This window comes from Urocampus carinirostris, chromosome 10 (genome assembly GCF_059441175.1).
Source record: "Urocampus carinirostris isolate Australia breed hairy pipefish chromosome 10, RoL_Ucar_1.0, whole genome shotgun sequence".
Classification (NCBI taxonomy): Eukaryota; Metazoa; Chordata; class Actinopteri; order Syngnathiformes; family Syngnathidae; genus Urocampus; species Urocampus carinirostris.
The window spans coordinates 12290523-12303544 of NC_142358.1; the positions used below are offsets into that span (position 1 = coordinate 12290523).

General features: G+C 39.2%; 2 protein-coding genes across 3 annotated transcripts in view; one reads left to right on the forward strand and one right to left on the reverse strand.

Moving 5' to 3' along the window:
• sae1 (SUMO1 activating enzyme subunit 1) lies at positions 1–4532 on the forward strand. The gene is made up of 9 exons (XM_088346523.1): positions 1–213; positions 326–437; positions 564–737; positions 2199–2344; positions 2408–2510; positions 3559–3664; positions 3746–3887; positions 3962–4031; positions 4317–4532. The coding sequence occupies exons 1-9, from the start codon at positions 122–124 to the stop codon at positions 4407–4409; spliced, it is 1038 nt and encodes a 345-aa protein (XP_088202649.1). The 5' UTR covers positions 1–121; the 3' UTR covers positions 4410–4532.
• The window catches only part of bltp2 (bridge-like lipid transfer protein family member 2), a 25181-nt gene continuing 16690 nt past the window's right edge, over positions 4532–13022 (reverse strand). The window contains exons 32-40 of one of the 2 annotated variants that reach the window (XM_088346521.1): positions 12632–12753; positions 12359–12539; positions 11948–12034; positions 8796–8906; positions 8578–8713; positions 6594–6718; positions 6417–6518; positions 6073–6207; positions 4532–5932 (exon numbers count right to left, since the gene is read on the reverse strand). In XM_088346521.1, coding sequence (XP_088202647.1) covers positions 5741–5932; positions 6073–6207; positions 6417–6518; positions 6594–6718; positions 8578–8713; positions 8796–8906; positions 11948–12034; positions 12359–12539; positions 12632–12753 — 1191 coding nt within the window. In that variant the 3' untranslated portion in view covers positions 4532–5740. The other variant, XM_088346522.1, reaches the window with a different exon arrangement.

Consider the following 13022-nt stretch of genomic DNA (forward strand, 5'->3'; position numbering starts at 1 on the left):
CACCCTGCGCCCATTCAACGGGATTGTCGCGGCATTTGAAACAATTGGTTTAAAAATCTTCACCAAAAAGTCACATTTTAAGCAGTTCCACTTATTTTCTGTAAACTCTGACGTGTTCAATATGATTGAAAATGAGGACCCAGTCATCACCGAAGAAGAGGCGGCTCAGTACGACCGGCAGATCCGGCTTTGGGGGTTAGATGCCCAAAAAAGGTGCGGGTAGCCTGTTTTGCTAATGATTATGGCCCCAGGGATTTCCGCTCTCCTTTTTTAATATAAAAACTTTTATACAATTAAAACATGTGCATGCTTAATTTGCTTGCAGATTACGTGGATCTCGCGTCCTCCTGGCTGGTTTAGGTGGTCTGGGTGCAGAGGTGGCCAAAAACTTGATTTTGGCTGGTGTGAAAGGACTCACACTGCTGGATCACGAGAAGGTAACATTTGACAGGGGTTTTCATCAATTCTACATGATTCTGTCCACTGGATAACACTTCATCAAACGTTGTAAATGCATGTTGTGTATGTGCACGTGCTTTTATTTGGGGCCCCTGTCTTATCAGGTGACGGAAGAGTCATGTCGGGCTCAGTTCCTGGTGCCGGTGACCGAGCAGGGACAGAACCGGGCCAAAGCATCTCTGGAGCGCGCACAAAAACTCAATCCCATGGTGGAAGTACTTGCTGACACGGACAGAATCGAAGACAAACCTGACGATTTCTTCCTGCAGTTCAATGCGGTGAGTGTTTGTAGATGGTGAGTTTATATCCATTTTCAAAACGCTTGTGACTTAGATAACAATGTTTACAACAAGATTAGACATGGGCATCAATACAAAGGTTTTTGCAGGGATTGAACGCGAATCCCAAGATTATTATGGTACAATTTTATGGAGTAATTGATCATCTCTCCTTTACAAAGGGACGAGAGAAACTATTAAGTGCTGTTGCTTTGCATTCATCCGTGTCTGCTATTTACAGTCCTAATAGTTTTCCCTCTGGCTATATAAATCCCATGACATAAAGCTAGGGAAGCTAACATGCTGTTGAATTTTTAGATCTTGTACACTGCATCCAGCCAGAGAAAATATTTTATTTTGTGAAGTTGCACCTGTGATAGGTTGTCACATTTATTTTCACCATAAATAGGGCTGGAAGTGGTGATCCGGCAACACATGCTGTTAAAGGATCCATCAACTGTGAAATCCAGAATAAACAAGTAATAAAGGTTTAAAACTAATAAAATAATATAAAACGTCAGGATTAATAGGTATAGTTACAAGGTAGTGCTCAGAGACCGGCCTAAGTTGTAAGTGCATTAGAACTAGGGCTGCAACCATTAATTTCATAATCGATCGATTATTTTTTTCGATAAATCAGATTTCTAATTTCCTTCCTATTTATTCAAATATCGACGTTTTGGACAGACGTTACAATATTTTGTTTTGTGCACTATGATATAAAACAATAAAAAAATTAAGTGTTTATCAATAAACTTGATAATAAAAAAAAGCATATAAATGTATGCTATGCACCTGCAAATATGTAATGGACTCTTCCTACCACCTTTATACAGATCATGTTAAATTTGGACTTATCAGGTTTAAAGCAAAAGTCAACTCAAAGGTTTTTCTACTGGTGATATTTAAAACTGTAAAATGTGACTTTGACAGAGCATAATAAACATAAAGTGATAGTACAAGGGAGTGAAGAAGGGAAAAAGGAAAATTCTGGTGCAAGTGTCAGAAGCGTCCAGAAGTACGTATAAAAAAGTTCCAAGGAAAAACTACTGCAATGACATTAGCTGCAACATTTTTCCAAAACAATATTATAGGAATAAAATAGGAATATACATGTTTTTATAGATAGGCAAGATATTTTTTGTCTTGTGCGCTTATTTAGGGAAAAAATTGTGTGTGTTGTAAAAGTTGAAATCCAGTCTCTGTCCTAAGTTAATGAGTTCTTGACGATATTAGCATTATTGGCCAAGCATGTATCCAACAGAGGAAGTAAAAAGAGAGCGGTAAATGGAAAACTAGTTGGAGACCCATTAGCCGTTGTGCGCCGCCTTTCTGCCTTCATGACGTTTTGCAAAATATGTTTCCTATTAACACTTATCTATCTATATTGGGGATGATAGTGATCATTGCCGGTAGAATTGTTGATCCTGATATGTAATGATCTACTATTTTTGTCATCAGGTTTGTTTAACTTGCTGCCCCAAAGATGTGATGATACGCGTGGACCAGCTCTGCTCAGAACACAACATTCAGGTCTTCTGCGGAGATGTTCACGGTTACTATGGTTACATGTTCTGCAACCTCGGATCTGAGCACAACTACGTGGAGTGAGTTTGTTTCCGCGAATGGAGGGCAAACAACAATCACTCGTACGGCGCTCTGCTTTTAAGGGAGAAACCCAAAGTGGTGAAGAAGTCTTCAGGAGACTCTGATGATGGCCCCAATGCTAAGAAGCTCAAAACGGACCCCAATGAGACCACCATGGTGAAAAAGGTACAAACCCTTTGAAGGTACAGATGTATAACCCATTTTAGTTGGGTAACTATTGAGATGGATATGAAATTTATTTTCCCCAAAAAAGGATTTTAAAAAGTCAAGTCACATTTATTTTTATAGCACTTAATCACATTAGAGTATCAAAGGGCTCAAAACAAATCTAATAACATTGATATTGACAAAAATCCCTTACTGTTGTATTATTGAAATGTCAGTGCCCATATTCAGTCATGATTGTATAATTTTCTTAATTTAAAACGTCTTTACTGTAGTCGTAGTTATGTAACTTCAGTTATTTTATTTTGTAGTCAGAAGTGGCTTTAAGTCATTGTTAGGTCTATCACCTTACTTTTTTGAGTTGAATACAAAATGAGAGACAAGAAAAAAATAATTTCATCCCATGAGAGCTATGATCAGCTCAATATCACAAGTGAAGTCCAGCTCTCGTCCCCATAACCGGAATATAGTTGATTTCCTCAAGCAAAGGTTGAGTGGCTTGAGCAAGATTTCCACAAAAAGAGACACACAGACCACTATTACAACATCCAATGATGTGAAATGTAAACTACCTCAGTCTTTGCACAAGTGGATTTCCACAGACATTGTCCTGCAGCTCATTTGTGTCCAAAATATTCTGTAATAAAAACTTGGAAGGAACTGCTCATCTCTCAGCTTTCATCTTAAAAACTTCCCTCCTTGCTAACCTGAATCAAACGAACATGCAAAAAAGACCGTTCACAACATTTTCAAATGGTGATTTAGCTTTTATTTTGATAGAAAGTTGTATTTTGAATTGTTTCTTAAAAATATTACACGACTTGTTTTAAGTCAATAATCGTAGTTTTTTTTTAATATATCTTTAAAACTGACAATTATTTGAGTGCTTTTGTTAGGTTGCAGTCAAGTTTTTTTCAGATAAGTTTAGAAATATTACTTAAACCAGCATAATGTTTTCGTGCTTTAAAATATAAAATGATGTTATCCTGTTTGCGCACATAGAAATGGCTGCACTAATTATGTAATAATGCCATTCTCAATAAACCAGACATCCAAGTTTTGCAAGCTGAAGGAGGCTCTGGAGGTGGACTGGACCAGCGACAAAGCCAAAGCCGGCCTGAAGCGCACGCCGGTAGACTATTTCCTGCTTCACGGTACTCACCCGTTATCATTTTATGTTGCACAAATGTTTGTCTCCAGAAGTAGAACTTGAAATGATAATCTGTTGTTGCCAGTGTTGCTCAAATTCCGTACGGACAAAGGCCGGGACCCAGACCCGCAGAACTTTGCTGCAGACAGTCAGTTGCTGAGCCAGATCCGCCAAGACGTCCTGGAGAATTTGGCAGTGGGTGACGTCATCAACGATGACTTTATCAGGTATTGAATCCACTGGTGAGGCAAAGACCACATCTTTTGTGTTGATACCTTTCGTTCTGATGTGTCGTCTTCAGTTTCTGCTTTTCGGAGATGTCCCCAGTGTGTGCCGTTGTGGGTGGAGTGCTCGGACAAGAAATTGTCAAGGTAAAAACATAAATGGTCTGCGTTTATGTTGTGCTTTTTAAGTCACTGAAGACCTCCCAAAGCGCTTTACAATGTGCTTTACACCTACCCATTCAAACACACAGATACTGCCTACCTGCTTATAGGGCGCATTAGGGGTCCTATTTTTTATTTAATTTCCATTTTGAATTCAGACCTCGTCTTTAAACTAATCGTAAGAGCCCAACGGGTCACAGTATCAAACTAATGAAGCTGAAACAAATCTGAAGTACCCCAAATTCTAAATTGAGGCTGTTTGTTTTCTAGGCCTTATCTCAGAGGGACGCTCCACATCGCAACTTTTTTTTCTTTGATGGCCGCAAAGGAAATGGAATGGTGGACTATTTTGGACCCAACTGAGTGTCTGAAGTCAGATCGCTCAATCCATCTAGTAGCGATTTTGTATTTATGACATCACCCACCAACCTCCTGATTTTCTGACATTTTCTTACTTTTGCTAATAAAGAAAACTTATGAAAACCATCCTGATATCTTATGTTATTTGTAAAATGGTTAAATTGAATAATTTTATAAACACTGTATTCAAAGTCATCAGAAAACACGTTTTTTTTTTCAATTAACTTTATTATATAAAATAAAAGGTTTACATCTCTAAGTTACAACTCTGTACTGTGAACCTGTATTTTTCATTCAAAAAGAGAAATGTGTATAGGGTAGAATGTAGCATTTTTTCTGTTGTGTTTATCGGATGAGGTGGACTTTTGTAGAATAAACACCCTAAACTCGTTGCCAGCAAACCACAAGTCTACATGAAGGCAACTAACCATTCTAACAGAAGGGGAATTTCAAATCTTCAATAAACCGCACCTGTATGATTTTAGAATATGTGAGCGAATAACCAGAAACCTAACATATTTTAGTGAGAACATGAAGAATCAAAGACATTTCCAAATTCAACTCCGATCTGAGGAGGATGTTCTAAACTTGTGTACAAAAAACCCCTCAAAGATGCACGTGTAAAGAATTTGTGAAATGTACAAACGCCTTTTTTGGGCAATTTTCAATGAGCTCTAAAGCAACAAAATAGCGTGATTTAAGGAATGAAGTGTGCTCTAGGGAAAAATGTAAATTTGGTGAAAAAACACCATTTAAAACAGTTTTTTTTAATGCCAGCAAAAGATTAGAACACTAAGGTCAGTGGGGTGAAATTATGATTTGTGCATTGTTTTTTGTCAAATTCAAATTGTTTCAGGCTTCAAGCTTTTCTGATAAACAAAATTGCTATTGGTTGGCAAGTTTGTTCAGTTCAGTTCGCCACCATTGTGCGATTTTGTCAAATTAAAGGGAAAATTGCTCAACTGAAATCTCAAATTTTATGGCACTGCAGTATATTACTAACTTTTTGTGACTCGTGGAGTTTTTTTTTTGTACGTAAAATTGGTTTGGCAATTGAAAAAGTCTTCATTTATAGAGATGCAACTGTTTACATAAAATAGTTAATTCTTACAGCAGACAACAAGAGTGTGTTCCCGAGCCAGCAGGAAACACTACATAGAGAGTTACGCAATTGTGCTCAATGGTTGAAATGCAGCGGCGATGCTTAAGAGTTTGGTCATATTCTGGGTCAATAGGCACTATAAGGCTCTGCTTCAATGTGAAGGTCAGCAGGATCACTCAACAATGTTATATAAAAAAAAACACACACAAGTTCCCTTATTAGTCCACTCAACTCACTTGCGCCTGCTGAAGATGCTCTTTTTTCCTGAGCTTTTGTCAGCGGCACTGAGGCCAATAAGCAGACGAGCCTTTTCGTCTTCTTCCTGCTGCTGCTGCAGACCCGAGTCCACTTTGCCGTCCGACGTTTTCCCTCGGGAGTCTGAACCGCCGGCGGCCGGCTTCAGGCGCAGCTTTTCCTTGATCATCTGACGAGAAGGAAGAAAACGTTGACAGATATGCCTTTGACAGCCACTTGCTGTACTTTGCTGCACTGGTTTTCAGTCACAATACAGTCCCATCTAGTGGTCAAACATTACACACTGGGGCTTTAAGCCAAGTGCCGTACCTGCGCGACCAGAGCTTTGCGGCTATCCCTCTTGACGGCCATGGCAAAGTCCAACCAGGTCCAAGTGTTGTTGTGGTACTCCAAGCAAGGCAGCACCAGATTGAGGTCCTTCCAGTCCACGCTACTTTTCTCTCCCTGGGGGAGATTAGCAGTTTCAATAACTTATTTGTACTTGGTGCATCATAATGTGTTTAGAAAACGGGGCCTCCAAAAGACAGTGGCAAAAACTGTAAAGGCTATTTCACAGCTAGGGGTGGGCAAACTAAACTTTTTCATTAGCTCAATTCTACATTTTAACTTTATTTAACTGGTCAAGTCAACACTTCCTCATAAAAAAAGCCCACCTTATAGCTAACGCAGAGTGGCACTTGAGGAATCTTGATGTAGATGAAGGAGTTGTTCATGGCTGCTCGCTCCTTCATTTTGTCAATGTCATCAACAGGATGCTGTTGAGGGAAAGAAGAAAGTGCACTATATAACTTTGTGATTATTCCAGTAAAGCGGAATAAGAAGTCTCACACCTCAAGTGGTTTCCTGAATGACCTCCTGACGCCAGCGGTGCGGTTTATCCCCTGAGCGAGGCTTTTACTGGGGCCCATAGCGCCCATGGTGTCCTCAGAAGACTGACGGGTTTTAACGGGGATGCCTGCCATATAAAGAGTAAAGATAAATCACATTGTTCACGAAAGAGCGGTTTGTGTCATAACATCAAAACTATTATGTTCTCATAGGGATACTGTGTAATATTAAGACGCTAGATGTCGCTGTATTGTGTTGTGTGAACGAAAACAAGTGCTACAAAGCACAAGGAATATTACAAACTATGGAGACTCAAAGTGACCACCAAACCGCACCATTTTTCCTTCTCAATTTATTGCCCAATCTTTTGCAAGGCTTTTGATTTTATGGGGTACCCGTAGCAGCCAGACAACAATTATGTTAGAACCCCTATAGTTGAGGATTCATTTGTCCATTATCTGCACCGCTTGTCCTCAGTAGGGTTGCAGGGGTGCTAGAACCCATCTCAGCTTTCTTTGGGCAGTGGATTGGTTGCCAGCCAGTCGCAGGGCACACAGAGACAGACAACTTACTCGCTTATTCACACCTAGGGACAATTTGGACCGGCCAATCAACCTAACATGCATGTTTTTGGAATGTGGGAGGACACCGGAGTGCCCGGAGGAAACCCACACAAGCAAGGGGAGAACATGCAAACTCCGCACAGGAAGGCTCGCAGCTGGACTTGATCCCATGACCTCAGAACTGTGCCACGGACATGCTAACCACTCATCCGCTGTGCTGCCTAGGCGAGGAGCATCTTATGTAATATGTAAAATTTATTGACCTATGAATATTTAAAAAATGCATGTTTATGATAGGTCATATTTTCTCTTATTATTCAATTCAATATTATTTTCTCTTTATTTCATGATTTTTTTTTTACCATTGGGTCAGTTAAATAATACACAATGTCCCTTTAAAATCTAAACGAAATCTAGTCATTTTTTTCTTGTGAAGTTAAGAGCTTTTGGTGCTTTGGAACTTTCAATAATTACATCACAACCAGAGTATTTCTTCATTTCAAATATTAGCTTAAAATAATATGTGAAAAACACCCAAAACTATAGACTACAGAAAGATATCTTAAACGAATACCCCCACATAGTTAATTAAAAATGACTCCACAGTAGTGAATTGGATTATATTTAAATCAGATTTATTTTAGGTTCATGATTTATTCTCAGATTGCATTAAAATATTCTAAGAGACACGATGCAATAATTTCCTCTAAAAAGATTTTACCACTGACAATGTTTAACAGATGTTCTATGCATTTTATCAATGTTATAGTTTCAAATTATACATCCTCCTTCTAATTGCGAGATATTACAGTAGAGCCTTTAAAATATTTTTAGTCAACCAAAATTTGTATCAGTTCTCTGATCATTTTTACTCAAAGTCTCCAGACCCAGACACTGTTAGTCAATCGATGCCTGAAGTCAGGGATACATGGATTCAGTTACTATTTCCCGTTTTACCTCCAAAGCAGCAGCACGGCGGCGCGGTGGTTAGCGCGTGTGTGGCACAGTTCTGAGGTCATGGGTTCAAATCCAGCTACCAATCTTCCTGTGTGGAGTCTGCATGTTCTCCCCGTGCTTGCGTGGGCTTCCTCCGGGCACTCCGGTTTCCTCCCACATTCCAAAAACATGCATTTCAGGTGAATTGGCTGGTCCAAATTGTCCCTAGGTGTGAATGAGCGAGCGAGTTGTCTGTCCCTGTGTGCTCTGCGATTGGCTGGCAACCAGTTCAGGGTGTCCCCTGCCCACTGCTCGGAGATGGCTGGGATAGGCTCCAGCACCCCCGCGACCCTACTGAGGATAAGCGGTACGGATAATGGATGGATGGACCTCCAAAGCACACAGACTTCAGTTGTGATATACAAATGGATATCTACCTTCTTTGATATTTATGTGAAACTGCAACAGCTGCACGTTAAAAAAATACCTGTTGTGACCAGTCGGAACTTGTCCTCTTCATCGGTTACCTCCTCTTCTTCAACATTCCTCCCCGGAAAGAAGAATCCCATCATCCGCTTAAAGAATTGGTACATGAGTTGGATGGTGAGAGGCACTACATTGACCTGAAACCATGAAATCAGATTGATCGTCATTGTGTGGAGTATTTAAAAATAGGAATACAAGATTATTTGAGACTTTCCTCACCTCAAAGTGCTCCTTGACAGAAATGCCACCCACCGGGGGGCGCACTTTGCTGAAAATGCGCAAGGCGAATTGTCGTCCCGATTGACAGGGGCTCTGAGGCCGAAGCACCACCTATTAAATGATTCCTTATGAAAAAGGTACACTTTGGGAAACACATCCAAATGCATGAGTCAAATGCTCTTTGTGCCTTTTTTTGCAAGTTATGTTTGATGAAACTTATGTCTACAAATAATATTCTCCGTTTAGAAAACTCACAACCTGGCCAATGCATTTCAGTGTACGCAATGACTAATAATATGACAATAACCATGGAAATTAAAATGAAAAAATAAAATACTCTTCTCAACAGCTACAGTGGGGAAAATAAGTATTTACTCAACTACCATTTGTGCAAGTTCTGCCATTGATAAACCTTAACCACGGGAGACAGACTGTGGGGAGAAAAATCACACTGTTTGAATTTTAAAGAATTTATATCCAAATTACATTTGAAAATAAGTATTTGTATATGGTCAGATGAAACCAAAAATATAAAATTTTGGCAGAGACACAGGTTCTTGTGTTTGGAGGAAAAGGAATGCCAAACTCTATCCGAAGAACACCCTACCCACTGTGAAGCATCGGCATGGAAACATCATGCTTTGGGGCTGTTTTTCTGCAAAGGGGACCAGGATGACTGATCCGTATAAAGTAAAGAACGAATGGGGCCATGTATTAAGAGATTTCGAGTAAAAATCTCTTTCCATCAGCATGGGCATTGAAGATGAGACGTGGCTGGGTCTTGATCCCAAACACACAGCCAGGGCAACAAAGGAGTAGCTTCGTAAGAAGCATTTCAAGGTCGCTAAGTGGCCTAGCCAGTCTCTAGTTTTCAACCCCATAGAAAATCTGTGGAGGGAGTTGAAAGTCTGTGTTGCCCAACAACAGCCCCAAAACATCAGTGCTCTAGTGGAAATCTGCATGGAGGAATGGGCCAACATATTCAAAACAGTGTGTTAAATGCTTGTGAGGAGTTACAGAGAACGTTTAACATCCGTTATTGCCAAAAAAGGCTACATACATGACAAAGTATAAAGATGAACTTTTGGCATTGACCAATACTTATTTTCCAGCATGATTTGCAAATAAATTCTTTAAAAATCAAACAAAGTGATATTCAGTTTTTTTTCCACAGTCTTTCTCTCATGACTAATGTTTACCCATGTTGACAATTACAGGTCTCTCTAATATTTTCAAGTGGGAGTACACAATTAGTGGTTGAATAAATAGTTATTTTTGTCACTATATATGGTCATGATTACTACCCATGTAGTGCAATAAAATAAATGTATGCAATAAACTGGAAAAAGGTCCATGGCAGGCTGTCACATGCAACGCAAGATACCAATCATGCGATCATGCCTTCCACCAACTATTCAGGGAAACCTCCACCTAGCACGATGGAAATGACCAAATCATGCATGGTGGGTTTAACTTCAAGAACATTTCATGAATAAGTGCATTGCTTATCTCTGTTGTTATCCATGATGACAGCCACCTTTCACAACAGAAACAAAGACTGGAATCCATAAATCGCCTCATGTGAGTACACTCTCAATACACGTCAATAAGGCAGGGTTGATGATGATGCTTGTGCATGCAACATCGGTGGTCAAATGAAACAGACAAGAAGATGGCATAAACTCTGACCAACAACTACGTACATACATACCCTCACACGCTGTGCAGGGGAAACCGGGCAGAAAATATAATGGCATAATGAGCTAGAGTTGATATAACAAGTGCATTTCTTTGACGATACAATGCAAAAATGCTTAAACTTTCCAAGAACTAACAATTCTACCCGCTATATAAAAAAAATCCTTTAAAAATTTCATACACACATAGAAGAACAAATGCATTGTCTTAATGAAAATAAGTCTTACACAAATTAAAACATATATTTCTGTGTACATTTTTGAATATTACTCCTTTCATCAAGGTTCGTAAAACCCTTTTTACGGCCAAATTCAAGCACTCTTTATGCACTTTCAAAGTCAATTATCCTATTTCTTCAGCATCTTTCTCTGATACGCTTTTCCTGATGGAACTTTAGGGGGCAATGAAGCTTCACATTACAACGCCATACAAACTAATGCCAGCTGCTGTTAGTCATCGGGGAAGAAGAAAAGCAATGTCAAAGCGAAGCCACCAGAGCAGTCATGTCGACATAATTTTTAAGCAGACTTGTTTTATTTTTCTTTATTTAATGCGTGGTCTCTTAAGTCAGACTGCTGAGAAACATGCCAACAATTTTAAGCATTTACAAGAACTTCACGCAAAATTCAAACACTTTTCAAACCTTGAGGCCACAACATTAAAATACCAGCATTTTCAAGGATTTCAAGCACCTGTACGAACCCTGTTAAATCTATAAATAGAAAAGAAGCAGCACTTCTAAAAATATGTTTACTTAGTACTAGATCAGTGAGCATGATTTAAAGACCTGTGAGGTTGAACTTGTAATAAACTGTCTTACAAGGAAAACAGTTAAATATGGGTAATTCACTATGTTGGAATATTGGCAGGAACTAATGCGCCTGTGTAGGGAACTGACTGGGCATATTAAAGGGACAGTGTGTAATACTTAGTGCCTCCAAGTGGTACAAACCATATTCAGTAAAAAAAAAAAAAACGTTGATTTGAATGCTAGGCAAGAATACCTGAACTATCATACCAATGCTAGGGATTATAAAAAATAAATAAAACACAGGTCGAGAAATTTGTCATTCTTTTACATAGTGGAATCCCTACCTAAGGTCGCTGCCATGTTTGTTTGTCCACTTGCTGCTACGCTGTACTTTGTGGCACTGCTTTTCAATACAGTCCCATCTAGTGGTCAACTATAAAACACTGGGGCGTTAAGGGTAACATCTATTCCCAGAGAGCAGTATGTTTTCAGATGCCAATGAGCTCGGAGGAACCATTAAAGCAGCATGAAAAGATTAAGATACATTCGTCTTGTGAGTCTTAGTCATACAGACAATTTAGAGAACATTGTTACAGACGTTATCTCTTTGATAATACAGGCTTTTAAAACGAGTATTTTTTGCAATGATCTCAGGCTGCAGAGGTGTACGGAAAAGCTCTTTGTGACTGTTGGCAGATGTTACCTTGTAGGCTGCATTGGGCAACAGGTTGTTCATGGTGAACCAGCCTAATTCCAGAAGATGCTCGGCTGTGTCATCAGACTTGTTGAGCTGTGTAAGGAAAGGATGGGTCAACTGCAGAAGCTTGCATAAAAGACCAAAATCGTTTTCTCTTGGGCCGACATTTAGTCAGTTTTATTGATCAATTTGTATCAACCACAATGGTCTGTTTTAGTGTAAAATATTTAGCTGCTGTATTCTAATGACTTTTCCAAAAGCCTAAAAATACTAATATCTCCCAAAAGGTTTGTTATACAAAAAACAAAAGAAAAAAAATGGTTAGAATAAATGTATTGTTTTTTCTTGTAAATCATGAAAAAACATTGGAAATTATTTTTTTTTTCTTCAAAAAAATCCCCTCTTGTTGTCCCTCACCTTGCTGTACATAAACCTCTGCAACTCCAGTTCAGCAATACCCAACTGCCCATCCTCTTCTGTCAGACACCAGCGAGCCTGCGCGAAGTAGATCTCCGTCCTCCTTACTACACTCACGTCCTCTGGCGGCTTGCGCAGCTCCAACTTGTTGGCTCGTTGCAGTTGGAAGTCCTTAAAACACCTGACAATAAACCAAAGCAAGCACATTTTAAGCAGACAATTCACTTTTTCCGCTTCTAATTGAGACCCATGAAAAACGTCATTAGATAGTACCTGATAAGAATGTTGAGCTCCTCGCTCTTCATCTGCATGTCATTTTTCTCCTGATTGAGTTGGTTCTGCAGTTGCGTGTTGATTTCGTTGAGCTCATCAATACTTTGCTCTTCATTTTGTGTCTGGGGGTCGGTGACCAACAAGAAGAAAATATATCCACATAAGATGGATGAGGTTAAAGCAATAGATATCCTTTTGAATTAATATTTGACTTTAGTTTGTGGTAAAGTTATTTAATGATCAATAACATAGAACTGGCATTGGTTAATAATCACAAAACTGACATTTTTCTGCCCTTCACAAAATAAATACCACCAATTTAGTATAAGGTTTTTTTCACCTTCTACTGTTACCAATATTATACCAGTTATAGTTGTTGTAAAATACTGTA